General features: G+C 46.7%; 1 protein-coding gene across 2 annotated transcripts in view; it reads right to left on the bottom strand.

The window, feature by feature from the left end:
* Positions 1–452: 452 nt before the first annotated feature.
* Positions 453–18,121, bottom strand: part of SYT6 (synaptotagmin 6) — a 35,815-nt gene continuing 18,146 nt past the window's right edge. The window contains exons 2-7 of one of the 2 annotated variants that reach the window (XM_054181308.1): positions 16,665–17,001; positions 14,274–14,832; positions 8,714–8,834; positions 7,270–7,441; positions 6,498–6,627; positions 453–683 (exon numbers count right to left, since the gene is read on the bottom strand). In XM_054181308.1, the coding sequence (XP_054037283.1) occupies positions 612–683; positions 6,498–6,627; positions 7,270–7,441; positions 8,714–8,834; positions 14,274–14,832; positions 16,665–17,001 (1,391 nt within the window). In that variant the 3' untranslated portion in view covers positions 453–611. Of the gene's footprint in view, positions 684–6,476; positions 6,628–7,269; positions 7,442–8,713; positions 8,835–14,273; positions 14,833–16,664; positions 17,002–18,121 lie in introns of both variants that reach the window. The other variant, XM_054181307.1, reaches the window with a different exon arrangement.

Here is an 18,121-nt window from a genome sequence, read left to right on the forward strand (position 1 = left end):
CTTCAAATACAGGGAAAAAACTGGTTTTCCCCCCTGAGGAATCAGCGGCATTTTTTATATATGACAAAAGGGATTTGGGATACACACTGCACAAACTTCTAACAGCTCATGAACACCTCTACGTGAACGGGAAACCTGCTGGGCTTGGGCTGACCACGAGAGCAAAGAGCGGCTCACAGATCAGGAGTCTCTCGCGTCTTTCACTGCTGCTCTTCCAAGTGGGGACAGGCCGGTGCAGATGTCCCCTCTCCTGGCCACCTGTGCTGCCCGGAGACACTCAGAGCATCTTCGCACTTTTCCAGCCTTCATACACACTAAAAACTATTTTACATGTTATTTTACAGACCAAACTTCCAGCTCATGTCTCAGTCCACCTTCTTCCTCTGGAAACAGATCCACACAGTAAAAGCCACAAAAAAAACATCACCTTGGGAAACATATTAGACAAAGACATATTTGACCACTAAACGGGTTTCTGCCTTTACTTACGCGGGAACAACTAGACTGGAAAGTCTCGCTGCTGCCACTGCCACTCAGCAACAACTACTGAGACTGTAGGCCAAGTGCAAAAATAACTTGGTTTAGTCCCATTTTACTCGCCGCTCTCTGTATCACGGTGTGGGTGGTGGTTTAGGCGAGGGACAGGAACCCTGGCTGTCAAAGCTCGCTGCCCGGCCTTGCCACTGGTGGGAGAAAAAAGAACGCAAGTCTAAGCAAACGGGAGAGGTTATTTGAGATTCTTCACACCCCTTCACCGCGTAGCCTGTCTCCGGTTCTCATCTGCTCTGCAGCATGGTTCAGCTTATCGAACGCCTGCATTTAACCACCCAGGAAGAATTACTGAACAATTTACTTTATTGCTGTATAAATCAATTCACAATCATGAGGACTGCTCGCAAAAAAGGGAAAATAAACAGAATCTATATGTGCTATGAAGACAAAGTTTGCTCTCAGTTTAGTTATCTGTTGTTTCCTGGTTTAGTGCTGTTGCCTTTTTCTTTTAGAAATATTGCCTAATTGCAAAATTACTTGAGTCTTTCCAGTCTGATAATTTTACTCCACAGAAGCAATGTCCACAGTGCCAGAGACATTTCTCAAAGCGAAAATCAGATCAGAGAGTCAGTGGATGGAGCAAACATTTTTTTCCATACTTATAGGATCATAAATTATTAGTCATCTTCCTTGGGGACTATTATTGTAATTCAAAACCATTACTTCTCAAGCTTTTGAGTACTTGCCCATCTCACCATCTTGTTTTATTAAATTTAAATGACAAATGACAGACATCTCCCCGAGACAACAGGAGGCATAGTACTTCCACTGCTTCCTCCTTCCCCCGGATCAATTCCCCCCTCTCCTACACAAGCAGAAACTTTGCTGGCTAACATTAATGCTCTACCATGTATGAATTTCACTTTGGTGGGTGAAAACTCATTTGGCAGCCCCGCAGGGACCCTGGGTGAGGGGGGTGACAGCCGGCCGGTCTGCTGCCCATGGGTCGGGTCTGCCCGTGCAGCACACGGAGCACGTTCGTGTTGGTTTGAAGCCAGCTGGCAGAGGCTGGGCTTTATCATTCCCATCATGAGTGTGTGTCTTGATGGTTACAAAGTAGGGGCAGAGACAGGGTCAAGAATTCAGCCAATTTCCTTCCCCAAAGAGACCAGTCAGTGTAAAGTAACTCAGCGCGCAGATTTGCATCATACAGACTATATTTCAGCAGGGCTGAGCAGAAATTAATGAATGAAGAAGCCGGGAAGCTTGTCCTTCCAAACAGGCTGCCTTAAGGTAAGAAAACAGTTTCTTCTATGTTTCTCATGTCAAATGTGTTTGCTAAGATGCCTAAGGAATTGATAACACATCCTCCCCATGAGAATTACCAATAAAACACCAGATAAGCAGGAATTACAATAGAAATGGACTTTTGGCAGTCCTCAGCATGCTCCTTGCACTGTTCTGCCTGCAGCTACAGTGACAATGTTTGCTACTCCAAAAAACGTGATGAAAACTCTTCTGAGAGTAGGTTCAAGTGACCAGTGTGCCATGAGGAACCTGGAGATATTTTCCCTTCATTTAATTAGAAAAGTTGAACCATCCATTGTGTAATTAACAGTCAGAAACTAGGAACAGTTCAATGAAAGTCAAACATGCCCAAAAGTCTGGAAAAGGCTGGTTTTGCATATCTTTAAAGATAAATGGTTGTTCTTGATTATGGACATGACTTAGCTCTCAGCAAAGTTATGCATTTTTATCTGTAGAAATGTTTTAAACAAATAAATGGTCCCATGCTGAATGTCAGAGGCACTTGGCAACATCAAAGACCCTTTTTGCATTGCACTGATGATCATAGAATCATAGAATCATAGGGTTGGAAGGGACCTCTGGAGATCATCCAGGCCCACCCTCGGCCAGAGCAGGGTCACCCAGAGCAGGTGGCACAGGAACGCGTCCAGGCGGGTTTGGGATGTCTCCAGAGACGGAGACTCCACCACCTGTCTGGGCAGCCTGTGCCAGGGCTCTGCCACCCTCACAGGAAAGAAGTTCCTCCTCATGTTTAGGTGGAACTTCCTATGCTCAAGTTTGTGCCTGTTGCCCCTTGTCCTGTCCCCAGGCACCACTGAAAAGAGCCTGGCCCCATCCTCCTGACACCCACCCTTTAAGTGTTGATAAGGTCCCCCCTCGGCCGTCTTTTTTCCAGACTGAAGAGACCCAAATCCCTCACTCTTTCTTCATAAGAGGGGTGCTCCAGTCCCCTAGTCATCTTTGTAGCTCCCCTACGATATCAGATCGAGTTTGTCTTTCATAGATAAGAGAGAAATTTCCAATTTTCAGAAGTCCCCTTCAAAGTCTGGAAAGATGCACTGTAATTGTATATTTCTTTTTATAGACACATCACTTAACCTGTGTTGAGGAAACGGCCATGGGAAGGCTGAAGCACACCTGAGAGGACAAGGCCACGGCAGCAGGGGCTGAAATACGTGTGCTGAAAAGGTTTGTGATGAAGACAAGAGTTCATTGTCAGAGTAGCTTCAAAATGCAGCAGCAAGTCGGATTCTTGTCTTCTGCTCACAAACTCTCCTTCTAAATGACTGTGTGAAGAGGATAGTACTTAGAAGCCTGTAATTAATGATTCATTTGCACATGTTCTCTTTTTAGTGATGATGGTCATTAAAGTGCCATCATTACAGTTTGTTACTCACTGTTGATAAATATGGAGCTACCAAAGACATGAAATGTAAGAGAAGCCAGTTTCCTTAAAGGCTGCGGCAATGAAGGAGGAGAAAGAGCAAAGCTGGCTCATGGAGGAAGGGCCCAAGTGATGCCGCCGACCCCGAAGCGAGGGTTAGCGCAGCAGTGGGTTGGTGGACCAGGCCCGATGCTGCCCAGGGTCCTTGTGCTGGGCAGTCAAGGAACCCTGTCTGGCCCCGGGATCGCAGCCCCAAGGGTGCCAACGTCCATCCGCCCGTCCCGCACTCTGTGGCGGGGAGCTGGGGCCGGCCCGTCCTCCTGGTGCAACACGTCTCTGGTGACGCTTTTCCTGGTAATGTCACCAGAACCTGTGATCCTGAGCTGTAGTCAAAATGTGGTGGAAACCCCTTTTTTGGCCAGAGCTTTTTTAAGGCATACGAGGCAGGGCAGTACATGTGTAGGCTAGTAAAGGAATTACAGACTGCCCACCCTTTTCTTCACCCATCTGCAGCCCTGAGCTGTGTGGGGACAGGTCAGGACAGACGACTGCGGGCAGATGGCCATGGGCACTGAGCAGCCCAGGGCTGCCGGCTTAACAGCTCCAACCACCCGTTGCTCAATTCTTACATTCAGAAAGACAATTCAACCCTTGCTTTCTTGCTTTCAGTTTAAGATCAAGCACTCAATCAGGAAGGACACTGACGAACAGCAGAGGCCATCACTAATCGCTAGAGCAAACAGAGACGATCATGAGGACCAACTAGAAAGGAAACGCTCCATTTGCTGGTGCCCGGCAGCAAACACTCTTGAAGATGAAAAAGATGAAGAAGATGAAGATGAGTGCTCAGGATGGCAGCACAGCCTGAGCTGACGCCCAGGAAGACACAAGGGTGAAAAAGGGATGGAGGGTCAGCAGCTTTTCCCCCGGCGTCTGCACTGGGGGCACAGACCAGGGGAGCCGCGGCCCACGGCGCCTGCACCGAGGGAGATGCCCACCACCCTCGGCCCCCACCCAGCGCATCCCCAGCCTGGTGGCCTCCATGTGCGCAGGGACCCGGAGCTGATGACAGAATACAAAGCCCACATTACTTCTAAAAAATGCACAAATATATATGGAGAAGATGATGCAATTACTTGTAACCAACAAATACCATTTCCCATTAATTTCTCTCCAGGAGCCTGTGACTTTTCAGTTTGGTTTTTTTTTCTTTTTTTCCCGAGCTGCACTAGGGATTTGCAGACAGCAGTACTAAAACTTAAAAGGGCAAATAAATACAGGGACCATTTGCTTGCTGGCTCTGTGCACCAGCTTGTGGCAGAAATACCAGAACAGATGATCAGAGGCTTTTTGTTCTTTTCTTTTAAGCAGAGCTCCTGACCCATGCACTGGGGGTGAAATGATTCACTCAGGGTTTTTTTTCCAAAGTCCTGGGGGCTCGGCAGTGGTTTTCAAAGTATATTTTAGAAGGTGAGTCATCTTACATGCCTGCCTTTGTTTCTCTGAGTTTTGTCACAATAATTATGTCTTTTTTTTTTTTCCTATTGATTATCAAAAACTTTACAGGAGTCTTTCTTTCAACCTCCCACCTGCATCTGAAAAATAGCATAGTAAAGTCATATAAATTACAAACTGGAGAAGAAACTTCTGCCCCTGGGTCAGACGTGGCAGCTGGTGTCGTGCTGTGAGGTGCTGCGGGTGATACCGACGTTGAGCCAACCCATCAAACGACAGATCACTGAGCGTTTATGTGGAAACTCAGCGGTCGCCGGCCTCAGCCCCCCGTGCAGGGTGAGATGGCATATGTTGCCTGCCCAAACAGCTACGGCTCCCGTGTACAGTACCAGTGTCTCAGCACGGAAAGGCTAATGAAAGCCTGGTTCTGCTCACCACCCAAAGGCAATATTACCATTATACACAAATTGCACAGCAGTTTAATTCTGTTTTGATTTACACCAGTTCCGCACAGCTGACCTGGGTGGTTATTCCCGAGTGTGAATTTTCAGAATTCCATAATCTGATATATGAATCTCCACTGTGTCTTAAACTAAAATATTAATTGCCAGGTTTTCTCACTGGGTGTAATCGACCTGGGTCCAGGAAGGGAGGATATTCCCTGATAAACCCTGGCTCCGGACCCTACAGCCACGCTTCATCTGCGATCTAGAGCTGCCCACCGAGGGACACGGCAGTAATGAAAAGCGCTGCAGAGCTCTGCGCGGGCTGCTCCTCACATGGCGGCTGCTTACAAATGCTTGGAGAGGAGAGAAACCCACAGAAGAAGCAGACCTGCCTCTGCGATGGCCGCATCTGAATTTCAGAAACCCACCCGATGAATACGAGCTGGGATAGCGAGCAGTGAGCACAAACTGCATTCTTGTTAGAGGAAAGAGCAGATGTCAAAGAAACACAGGGTTTGATGCATACTAATTCAGGCTACTGTGCAGGATCACCAAGCCTAGTATCTGCCTTGCAGTGGAGCTCAGTATCTGAACTCCAAGGGGAAAATAAGATGCTTTTTGTCATGTACTTAGTCTGTGACTTTGAGGGAAAATGCCTCCTTAGCCCCAGATACAGCGGGAGGTTTTATTGCCTTTATTATACTATCACTGGCCACAAATGCTGGCTTTCTTTCATACCTGATGTGTCAATAGCATGCGTACCATTTTGCATATCTCTCTCCTTCAGAATTTATGACCTAGATCAGGCAAAACCCGAAGAGCTCTATAGGAGCGTGAGAAAATGGACTGCAAGGAGGAAGAAAAATGCTAGAGACGGTCAATATGGTACCCAGGCATTTCAAGCCCTATTTTATCATCTGGGGCTGCATCAAGTGAATCTCTTTCTCTGGAGATGCTTAGAGCAATTACATTTGTTCTATTTATTCTCCCTCAAAGGCTTGGAGATGAGTCAACAGAAAAATCTTTTAGGATGAAAAAATTGAAACTTGAAATAGGCGATATCCCTGGACAATTTGTTCTGCAATCAGAACAGCATTCTCTTTCCTTACTGCTCTCAATCTCTAATTTTTAAAAAAAAAAAAAAAAAAGAAAAACACCAATACAGTAACAGTCACATCTGTAAATACAGTCCCTTTCATTCTTGCTTGCAAGTCAAGGAGCTATTTCGAGACAATACAGAGATGCGTGTTTTCTAGAGTTCATTTCTGGTGAGAAAATTCCCTCAGCTCTTGTCAGAAAATCCCAAGCGAGAGCAGAAGCTCTCTGAAAGCCTTGAACCAGCTCACTCATGCACAGCGCATGCATTAAAAGGAAAGAATAACTCCACACACCTCTTTGAAAGACTTCTTTACCTCCACTAATGGATGCCAGTGCGCGATGGGCTTGCGGGGGTACGCCAGCATCTCGTTCCAGTGGTCTCTGCCCAGTCCTTCAGCATTGACCCCCACACGGCAAACACCAATAATCTCGTTGTGACCCACTCTGAAGAACAACAGACAAGCAACACGATTATCTCCGGCTCAGACTACCCGCGCACATCAAACTGAGACGTCTGACCCCACGTTATCGGGGCACCACAAGGCACGGTGCGAGTCACCAAGGGCTGTCGTAGCTGCACCACGACAGTCAGATCTTCTCTGCTACTGTCAGCGCACGCAGCCCCCAGCACAGCGCAGCACTGCCATGGCCAGAAACAATTATAACAAATTTGAAATTATTTGAACTGTAGATCGGTCCAGATACAGAATCTGGAAGGATGTGTGATGTAGTGGTGTACAGCCAGAATAAGTACAAGTTCAGTAATGGATAATTCATACACCAATTGCTGCTCAGCGTGAGACCATTTGCTTCCTAAAACAGGTCGATGTTTTGCAGGACAAACAAATAGCGAAGGGGAGCACAGTACTCAAGAACATGCCATAAAGCAAAGGACCAGCTTTAACCATACTTCTTACTATTCTAGCAGGTAATTGTCCATAACCATAAATATCAATGACACTTTGACAATAAATCACTAGAGACAGGTTGATGTCACCGAGCTGTGCAAGGAAAATGGCAATTGAGCAGGAAAACCTGCCCCAACGGGATGTTTTCCCCTCCAGCTCTCCAGAGCCTCCCACCTACCGGTCATAATCCATGACGGAGATAAGCAGACTGACTTGATCCATGTTCTCTGGGGGAATGTCAAAGATTATTGCTTCATTGTAAGTGGGATTAAGTGTGTTTTTCTTTATGGTGGTTTTCTTCTTTTTCAGTCTTCGCCCATCACAGAGCAAAGACACTTTGACATACGGATCTGGAGAGGAAAAGATAGGAAAAGGCCTTCTGGTTTTGGAGGTTTATTTTGTTACCATCACAAGATAACCAAAGGATGGACTGTAAATTGCCATGAGCCAAGGGCATCCCTCAAACGTACTTTTAGAAAAAGGGATGTCTATGTACCAGTTGAATCCACCATTTCTCACGCTGGTGTGAGTGCTGACATGAGGTTCAGGCACTGCAGAAACAGCACTGCAGACTTCTTGGAAGGAAAAATCAGCGGTTTCCCTCAGTTTATCTGTGATAAGGGTTTGTAAGTGTAAGAAGGCCCATCTCAAACCAAGAGCTGGTATTCATCAGAAGATGATAATGGGCACTGGGCTTACATTAATTACGTGGCCACAGAGAGCAAACCCACTGGCTGATCGTGGCAGAATGCCCTCAAGTTACAAACAGCTCCTGTTTGCTGTAACGGCTGCCCGGGCGATTTCAGTGCATTGTCAAGTAACAGCAAACGTGCAATGTACTATTGCAGAAATGCTGAGCTGGCTTCATCTGAAGTCTCGATTCCCAGATATTTCATATGGCATCAAGCTGCAACTGAGTAGAAATGTTTTCTGCAAAGATCTTTTACTGTTTTGTTACTGCCTTTTATACAAGTCATCAATGCAATTCAGATACCATGATGTTGAGCTCTGGAAAAGAAACTGCTTTTTATGTTGAAATCCAGCATTTATGCATGCTGCATTTGCAAGCCAACTCTTTGGAACTGGGAATGCATACAGTCTTCAGGTGACTTTGGTCCTAATGTTCGAGTGCTGGCCACTGTACAGAGGAACGCACATTCACCTGGGATTTACCCACGGGAAGGCCCACGATCCTTTCCTAATCTTGGGGTGAAATGATTGATTCTGGCTGCAGTGGGTTATCTGATGGAAAACTCCCTACTCTCATAAAACTGCTAGGGTCAGAATCTGCAACAGACCTGAAGCGTACAACCCAAGAGATGGATCAGAGCTTTGACCCTGCAAACCTTCGGGGGGATGGGAGACTGCTGGCAGCCTTGAACGGTACATCCTGTATGTAATCACCTTCCCCGGACTGATGCCCTTGGGAATGGGTTTAAAAGATGAGTCTACTTTTGAAATTTTGTTCATACTTAATACATGGACAAAGCTTTGTCAGATGTTTCCATGATGATAGAGCTTTGGCATCAAAAGGTGTATGCCCACTATCCATTGGGGCTTCCTTGAGGGAGGAGGAAGAAGTGTGGGTGCAACGGGGTCCTTCCCAGCCACTGAGCACCTACCTGAGTAACCAGTGATATCCATAGCTTTGAGATTCCTGCATTTGATGACTGTTAAGGTGAGGCGACCTGCAGTTGGCAAATAACAAAGGGAAAACATGATCTCGCCCAGGTCCACGCTTTCCTTTAATAAAAGAGAGAACACATTACATTGGACACGTGCAAGAACCGGCTGGGCTCTCTCCGCCCTCCACCACAGTGCTCTGCGCAGGATTCGTGCAGCACTCACACAGAAACAGGCTTTTCTCTATTCTCTCATTTTCAAGTGAATGACACTTTGCTATGTGACAGTGTTTCCCCTGTATCCCAATATTATTTGGCTAAAAATGAATATAGGGAACAGGAAAAAATACGTGTCCAAATGTTACAGCTTCAACTCATAGTTAAGGATAATCTTCCACTGCCTCAGTGGAGAGTGTGCTCCCTGTTGCAACATTACAGCTAATGCATTCCTCTCTCTCTGCTCCATTGCTTATGCTGAAGTGAAGTGATATCTAACACCAAATGGAGGCCATTAAGGAAATTATATTAGTATCAAGTTTTGCTTGAATGTACAGTATATATCTTCTAGTGCCAAGTGTGTGACACTAACATCTATTTCCTCAAATGGAGGAATGTAATACACAGAGTGAGAGCACAGAAAGCGAGACCTTAACGTGCAGCGGTGCCACAACTCTCTGGCTGTACACTGCAACAAATCCAACAAGTGACTTTCTAGTGCAGCCGGTGCCATCGCTTCAGTAATAGAGGTTCAGCGACTTTGCTGGTGCCTAACATTTCGGCAGAGAATGCAGACATCTCTGAATGACACGGTGCTTTTCTCTGGAGTTGAGCATGCATCACTGGGCCGTACAGACCAGGGGGTCACAGCTTTAAAACAGAAGAGAACCGTGAAGGGCCTCATTTAGTAGCAATTGACCTTTTAGGTTGTGACATGCTCACCACCCTCCGGACCACCAACCGCTTTGAGATGCCTTCAAAGACCTAACAAACAGTATGAGGTACGTATATGTATACAAATAGTGAATTAACCAGCAGATGGCACCCAGAAACGTTTGGTAGTTTCTGGATTACACAGAGGCCAATACAATTTACTCTTTTAGCGCCCCATAAAATAACTTTTACACTTCACTCTTTGCACCTCTTGTACATGCAGCCTAATCTACTACACCTTCTAGAAGTCCATTCTGTCATTGCCTTGCTCGTGGGAATTTGGGAAAAAAAATAAACAAACCAAAAATATTATTTAAAGTAGAAAGCGTTATCATCTGAAGTCAGCAGTAGTATTTCCAAACACCTTCCAAAAATGGATTAAAAAAATAAATAAATCTTATTTTGTACATACAGATCCCACATCTGTAGAGCAAACCACCCGTTTATTTTTGGAAACAGAGTGTTTGATTCATTTCAATGTGATATAATGATCTGCTGAAAAGAAATTCTAACCGTTCGTAGTAGAGTGATGGAACTAGAAAGGCAAGTAAATGCATTAGGCACTTAAAGCTTTGCTAAGTGTTAGGAGAATAGATCTTGTTGATGGATGAGATTTTTGCCAAATTATTTCCTTCTCGTTCTCTGGTATGGCAAAGATTAGATATTTATTCCACTTAAGACGTGCAGAATACTAATGAATGTTATATAAAAGTCTTGATTCTTGACAAGACTTCACTTGACTAGCAAATAAATTGAAAATCTTCTCAAGCATAGAGTGTACAAAAGAGAGAGTAGCAGCCAAATGTTTTCTGGACAGAACTATGTATGACTAGACTTGTAAGTATCTAAATAAACATTGCCTCAGAAGGTGCTATTTGCTGGTAATACTCTCAGCCACTCTGAGTTCCCACTCTGATCTCTTGCTCACCCTAACGAACCACTGGCATCTTAAACAGCTTTCCTTCCAGCGCGACAGAACGAGCTCGAGTCACAACCTCATTGTCAGTGGCCAGTGATGAAACATGTGGAAACACTTACTGACTCGTTATTCCTCTACCTTCACTACCTCTTGATGTGCCTCCAGGGGCTGAATTTCTTGCCTCACAAAATATTACTAAAGGTACCTCGTTAAGGTACCAGGATCATCTTCACCACACACGAAAGAGTTTTCAGAGCTCCTGCAGCTTCTGATCCTTGGCTTCATTTCAGTAACGGCACCTCAGCATCATGGGTGCCCCTGGTCGGGCTGCTGTCTTGGGGGTAGAGCAGCAACGAACGACACTGAGCACTCCGAAACCTTTGGCAGTTTTACCCTGGTGTCTCCTGCACCCTGAGAGCTGAGCTGAGCTGCGGTTCTTGCTGCCTGACTCCAATGTGGCCAGTTTTCAGAGGTCAGGGAGCTCGGTATTTTATGGAGCCTCATTCATTTACAGCGTCTTTAAATGACCACTCAAAACCCGTGTGCCCAAAATTACTATTTGCTTTTTAAAACGTGGCACTTCTTGTTATCTTCAAAGGTATTCTTCCTCTTTTAAGATGAATTGCTTCACATAACAAAGAGCCTGAATAAGTAACTCTGCACTGAGGAGGCACTTTGTAACAAGCGTCTGGAACCTGCTGCAAACACTGGCACTGCACCAGAGCTAAACTGGAGGGTGGGATTGTACCTTGTCACCTAAGTGTCTCCAGCTCCAATCAGGCACTGCATGTACCAGTCTTAGCAACAGACTTTATGACAATAGAAAAGAATTTGAAATAAATATTCTTAAACTATGATTAGAAATGGTTGCTCTATTCCCAAAGAAAAGGCATCTCGCTGTGTGCCGGCTGCAGTGGATGCTATATCTGCTGCGCAGTGCAACAGCCTTTGGCATTCAGTCGACACGCTGGGCTGGGTCTGTTCTTTCATACGCTCTTCGGTCCGTGTTGGCTTGGGAGGGACAAGGGCAGGAAACCTTGGACACAGATGTGAGAAGAGAGCAGCCGTATATGAGATCGTGAGAGCACTCTGTGGGCATCATCTCATCTTCTATTCCTCTCCTTGCACTGAGAGAACTTGTTCAGGGTATAAAACTAACATAAATTGTTCTTCGACCTCATTGTATTAGGTCAAGATATTTTTCTTTGCAACCATAAATACAGGAGAGTAAAACGTGTCCTGTGGGTACATTATTTTCTTGCAAATTATAGACATTGGGACATTTCCAAAATTCATATCAATACCTCTTAGGAAATAATGGAAGCTCTGAATCAATAACCTTTGCAGACTTGAAACCAAAAATGTTTCACTGATTCACAAGCTGTACAATCATTAATTAAATAGTTGAGTGCTAGCTATTTGAATAGCTTATATCATTGCTTAAGTGCGTTCCTATCTTCTTACCCACACGATTGATCTAATGTATTATTAGTCACCCAGAGCTTTCCTTGGGTATTATGAAAACTGTATTTACCCTTCTCATTTTTGATTAAACAGAAATGTCCTTGGGTGTGTTACGACTGGCTGAGATGTACCAATATTGGCCTATTCCCAAAGAATGCCCAGAGAGAATGAGGGGATGGAGCCAAATGCGGCACTCGACGTTTCTGTGGGAGCTCTGCAAGGCTGCTACACAATGTGTCTTGGGCATGATGCTGGCTCCGCTCCTCTCACAACTTCTTTGGAGGCTTTTACCTCAACAGCCCTTCTGTTGGTGTCTCTCCACCTGATTTCAGTTGGGGTTTTGTTTGGGGTTTTTTTTTTTTTGGGGGGGGGGGGACATGTCTTCCCATTAAATTAGTTTACTTAGCTAGAAAAACATCCACTATTTCTTGCAGAACCGTTCCAGCAAAACACAGAATGTACACAGGTTAAAACTCCATAACCTTCTCCTGCAGCTTTGTGTTTTATGTGCTTTGCCTTTAGTGAGACCAAGTGTTACCCCTTCCAAATTTCGCTCCTGCCCACAGGTCTTTTCCCTCTGCACTCTTCGGGCTTACCACACTCTCTGAATGCTGATCACACCGTGAGGAAAGGGAGACTCCCTGCCACCACACCAGTGACTTCAGCCCAGGGCTGAACGCCGCGGCACAGCGCAGCCAGCCTGGCAGAGCTGACAGCAAGCTGGGTCTGCGGCAGAGCAGATCCAAGAGGCATCCGCACGTGTGCTGCACCTTGTTCCTCTCCTGGCAACCCTTTGCCAGGCAAACAGCTGTGCCTGATGCCTATTTGCCTCTTTGCCAGAGTTTTTCCTTTCATTGCCATCCATTAATCATAACAGACGTAGCTGTTTGTGCGTTGAAAGCCAGGAGCTGTAAACACCCTGCTAACTGATGCCACTGACTTTCCTTGTGGTTAACGCTTTGTCTGTCTCCCCCCGCGCTTGCAGGTGAGATGCTCAAAAGGCAGCAGAGCCGCAGCTCCCAGCACGCTCCCAGCAATGCCCCGGGGTGCTGGCAGCCGACACGTACACCTCAGCGTCCTTAGACGGGCGGTACTGCCGCAGAAGCACAACGGCCGCTCTCTGCACCCTGCCAGGGCAGCTGCTGGCCCGAGAGCTGCCCACCAGGGCCAAGATGCTGCACGCAGAGCGTATTCCCCACGGTGCCCGGGCACTGAGCTCCCGCACCGAGTCCCAGCTGCGGCACAACAGACAACAGCAGGGCATGCAGAGCGGCACACGCGTGTTGGACCTCACAGCTCTCTTAGAAAGTTATGAACACACTGCGGCTTTCAGCCACAGCGTGAGGACATCTCGGATTCCAGTTTCAGAAACAACAACATGAAATGACAAAGACGACGACTGACCTGGTGTCCAACTGCAAAGCAGTTCAATCATTTGTTTGCCCTCAGAACCAGCCAGGCCCTCCTGGGAGGACAGTGGAGGAGCAGACACTATTAGGTAGAGGTTAATGTCATTGCCTCTGCACTCAGCGATCAATGTGAGAAGGTGTCTTCTCCTGCCAGCTCCCTGTAACACTGAAAGTGGCTGGGACTTTTCCTTCTCTGATGCTTGGATTCACTTGCAGAGGGAATTCAACAGCACTGCTTAAAAACCCACATCAAGCTCTGGAAGAGTTGCCAGCAACACACCAGACAATGCTCTCAGTACAAGTACAGTAAAGCCCAGTACCACTGATGCGTTAGTAGTGGCTCTCCAGAGCTCTTTCTTACTGTTATCATATGCACGTGGCAGGCAACCAGAACCTGAGACCCTTCATGTGTCAATGGGAGACCAGACAGGGAACGTGCTGAACCCCGCAGTTGTTTTTAGCAAACCCGGTATGAGTGAGACTCTCTGTGGGTGAGATAACGGCACCTCACTACGGAAGGGGACGAAATTCCAGTATACCAGATTCTGGTAAAGCCGACAGGCTTCGGAGTACAACAGCCTTCGCCACCCCTGCATACGACGCCTGTAGCTCCCCAGGGCTAACGATACACCCACAGGGAGGCAATAAATCCACCAACTGGCAGCTGTGCAGGACTTACCCCTTTAGGCAGCCCAGCCAAAAAGAGAATCCCAACCCATCCTACCCTGGAGCCGCACACCACACACTCCGTACCTGTCCTCCACACGCACAGGTACCACGCACCACACCGCGGCACCGCGCTGCAGGGCAGGGATGACCCTCCAAAGCAGATACTCACCGTCGTCGCGTACTGAATGTCCTTCCAGATGGAAGTCTCCCGGGAAAGGTCTGAGGCCTCAAACAGGTTCTCCAAGATAACTTCTCCTATCATGTCATGTCTGGAGAACCTGTCAAAGTCAAAGACACTCAGGTGGAGCTTCCTGCTCGCCAGCTCCTCGTGAGGCACAGGGAAGTGGAAGGACTCATCAAAGGTGGGATTCAGAGTCTTCCTGTGGACTCGCGTCTGGAACTTGCGCTTTCTGTCAGGCAGGAGGTAGATCTTCACATAGGGATCTGAGCTGCCGCAGAAATCTTTGGCTGGCAAGTCAAAAGCCCTGAGAATTCGGACAGTCAGTGTCTCATTCTCGTAGTCGTACTTGAGAGTGAAGTTAATTTTCCCACAGGTCTTTGCTGCCTCTTTTTTTGGGTCCTCAGAGTCAACAGATTTTTGCTTATAGAGTTCGGGCTTAATGCGACCGATGCTGGTCGGCTGCTCAGCCACAGCTGGTGGGTCCATACCGTAGTCCATGCTGGATACATGCATTTGCCGAGGAAGGTGCCTTTTGAAGGAGATGTGCCTGCAGGAGGAACACACAGGGCTGTATGGTTTTCCAAGGGCATTTCTCTCCTTTTTCTCACCTGGACTACTAACGCTAGGGGAGCAGGGAGAGCACAAGAACGAATGCAATAGGTGCTGCTGACCTCTGTACAGAAACCACATACGTTATGGAAATGAACACTGAAGGGAACACCTCCAGTGGTCAAAGGAACTGATCCAGCAAAACTCCTAACTTTTGGAGTATTTGCAGCAAGCTGCATTTTTTTGCTCACTACACAAGTAACAGCTAAATATACGAGACCCAACAACTCCCTAACCAAGCCATAGACAAACCAGTGTGGCGACTCTTGCCCACCCTCAGTCTTTACAATTCCAAGATACTGGCACTAAATTTCCCTCAGGCAAAAAAAAACCACAACAAAACACTTTTAAAGCAAGAGAACCACGACTGGCTCAGAAAGTTAGGTTTTGGTCTGGGTATTGCTGCTTCCAAACTTCTCCAACAGCCTCGCATCAGAAACTGTAAGATAATTCTCGACAGGGCCAAATGCACAGGCTCATCTGGAAGCTGTCTCTTGCCTTGAGCTCCCCTTCAGTACAAGGGAAACCGTGTGTAAGCAAAGCTTTATCTAAGCAAAGCATAAAAGCTTTCTGTGGACTCATGGCATTATTTCAGATTATCTGGTGTTTACAAGAGCAGTATATGGAGTTATTTAACCACAGTAAGAGCTTGTATGGCCAGAGCATTAGCTTTCGGTGGTACGTGGTGCTTGGAGACCTCACTTCTCCTTGCCAGGTTGCTCAAAGGCATTCTGGGCTGGGCTGTGAGTCAGAGATCCCAAACTGCTGAGGCTGTTCCCCAGCGTCCCCAGGTCTGGCTGCCTGCCTGCGGCTCATGCTGGGCTCCTTCGCTTGAGAAAGTGCGTTTGAAACCTTCCCACATACAACCAAGTCCCACTTTATTTGTCCTGGTTCAGACAGGCTGAGCTTTTGTTTTCTCCTCCCCTGGAAAAGTGTAATAAAAGCAGAATGAACGTGTGCGTAACAGACAGGCAATCAGCTGTCCAAAAAGAGTATGTGGCACCGTATTGATTTAAATGACATCTTCTTCAAATAGAAAGCTGTGGTCGGTGCCTTAATAATTCTGCAATACTGCAGCCAATTCCTGAGCAATGCTTGTTTTCGCAGTCGCATTCTCGCACACGTCGTGGGCACGGCCAACAAAGCGAGCAGAAGTGCTGGGGCTCAGCCAGGACCCCGCATCGCACTTTCCTGTCCTAGTTTCACGGCCTTCTGTGTCAAGGAAGGGTACCGTATTTCTCAGTATTCTTGCCGAGAAGGTGTTCCAAGGTTCATACAGCCTTATCCCGATTTACTGAGTGTGATGTTGACATCTCTGATCCTGGCTGAGACAAGCACTGGGCGCAGCTGGTTCTAAGCTTGTGCAGTGAGCAATATGTCAGTTCTGCTTATCTAATTGTTTCTGCTATGAGCCACAACAACAAGAGAGAGAAAAAAGGTCTAATTCTGTCTGACAGCATACCATCATCGATACTTCAGCCTGCCTCTCATGTTGGAACAAAATTAAAGTGGCCAAAGCACACTGACGGCTTGACACAATGAGGTCAAGTCACAGTAATGGGGCTTGAATCCTTGATTTTTTTTAAAGGGCCCACGGTAAGCCAGTCTTAACACATTAATTGGCTAATGACCAATCTTTAGAAAGTAATCAAGCGTGTAGGTGGGGGTGCTTTCTTTAGCCTCTTTGAACATATCCGAAGCTCAGGCTCCATTAAAGGCATCTCCCCACTGCCCCAGCGCAGCATCCCCGCGGCACCGCGTCCCGCTCACCTGGTGGAAGACGCGGGCTCCGTCGTCTGCCGCTGGATCCGTGTGCGCCGCATGATGTGGTCTTTCATGGACATCTGGACCTCTGCCGGGATGTCCGGCGATGTGTGGCTGATCTTCACCGCTGCCTCCAGGAAACTTATGGCACCTGCGTCCTTGAGCTTGTCTGCCATGTTCTCCTTATTGCAGTCTGCCTCGCTTGGCAAGACGGCCAGGTTAGAAGAAATGGCCTTGTTCCTCCAGGGAACCCAGCACAGCTTCCAAAAGAGAAACAGAAAAACTGCCACCAGGGCCAGGCCACACACAATAACTATCACTGCAAGGAGGCTGACGGAGAGCTCTACAGGGAAGAGAAGGCAACAGCGACAGGGAGAGGGGAGGAAAGGGAAAGGAGAAAAGAGAAGAAAGATGGTGAGAAAGCCATAAGTAAAGGGAAGAAATGGTCCAAACTGACTTATATCACAACTAATGGAGACCTCTCAGCAAGCTCTCCGAGAGTCAAACTGAAGGGAGCATCCCCTGACAGATTTGGGACCGATCCTGCCCCAGACACGTCTGGGGAGAAATGGGCGTCTCCAGATGGCCAGAGACATGAAGTTCTATACCATGATGGTTAGATTGGCTATGAAATATCATTCTTGGTTTGTTTTGTGGCATTGGCAAACTGCTGAGCCTGAAACCAAGAAGAATTGCAGAACAGAATGATAGAAACCAGCCCCACTGCTGTAGCGTCAGAAACTGCCCTTTTCCTTCATACCACAGGTGTTCAGACACTATATTAAAAAAAAAATAAATGTCTCTACCATGATCCTGGAAGCAGACTGCTGTTGTGCTATCAATGCTCACATCTCGTCCAGATGTGCTCATAGAGAATAAAAAGTAAATACCAATACAACAAAAAAAAATAAAATCACAAGCTGCTGTTGCAGTGGAACCAAACAGAGAAGGAAGCTGCACAGAAAGTGTTACACGTTCTTCCTTATTCTCAATAGCACAGAAGCTGTCTATGTTCCTTGACTCTCTGAGTCACTTTTACCTCATACGTTATGTATTTCAGCATTTCAGTCTTTTTCTGGAGCAGAAAGAGCTTCCATACCTATGGCTGAAGAATCAGGAAAAAAGGAAGATATACATAGAAACATACATATGATCTAGGCTGTGACATGATTCACAGCACTTCAAAAACAGAAAACACTGGCTATTTTTAGTTCCTTTCTTACAGTGTATTAATTCCCAGATTCCCACCCAAACCAAAATTCCAGCCAGTCCCTGAGGATGAAGGCAGGTTTCGCACTGGCGTTACATCTGCCGCGTGGGGACTGCAGGCGGTTCTGTCACAGATTGCCACGAGGTCGAGGACAATTCCTTGGTTGCCCGCTGTGTTATTTGTAGTGGCCAGTAAAGCTATACTCCCTAAATTACCTAAGTGCAAGTCAGGACAGAAAGACAGGCAAAAAACC

Source organism: Rissa tridactyla, chromosome 21 (assembly GCF_028500815.1).
Source record: "Rissa tridactyla isolate bRisTri1 chromosome 21, bRisTri1.patW.cur.20221130, whole genome shotgun sequence".
Lineage (NCBI taxonomy): Eukaryota > Metazoa > Chordata > Aves > Charadriiformes > Laridae > Rissa > Rissa tridactyla.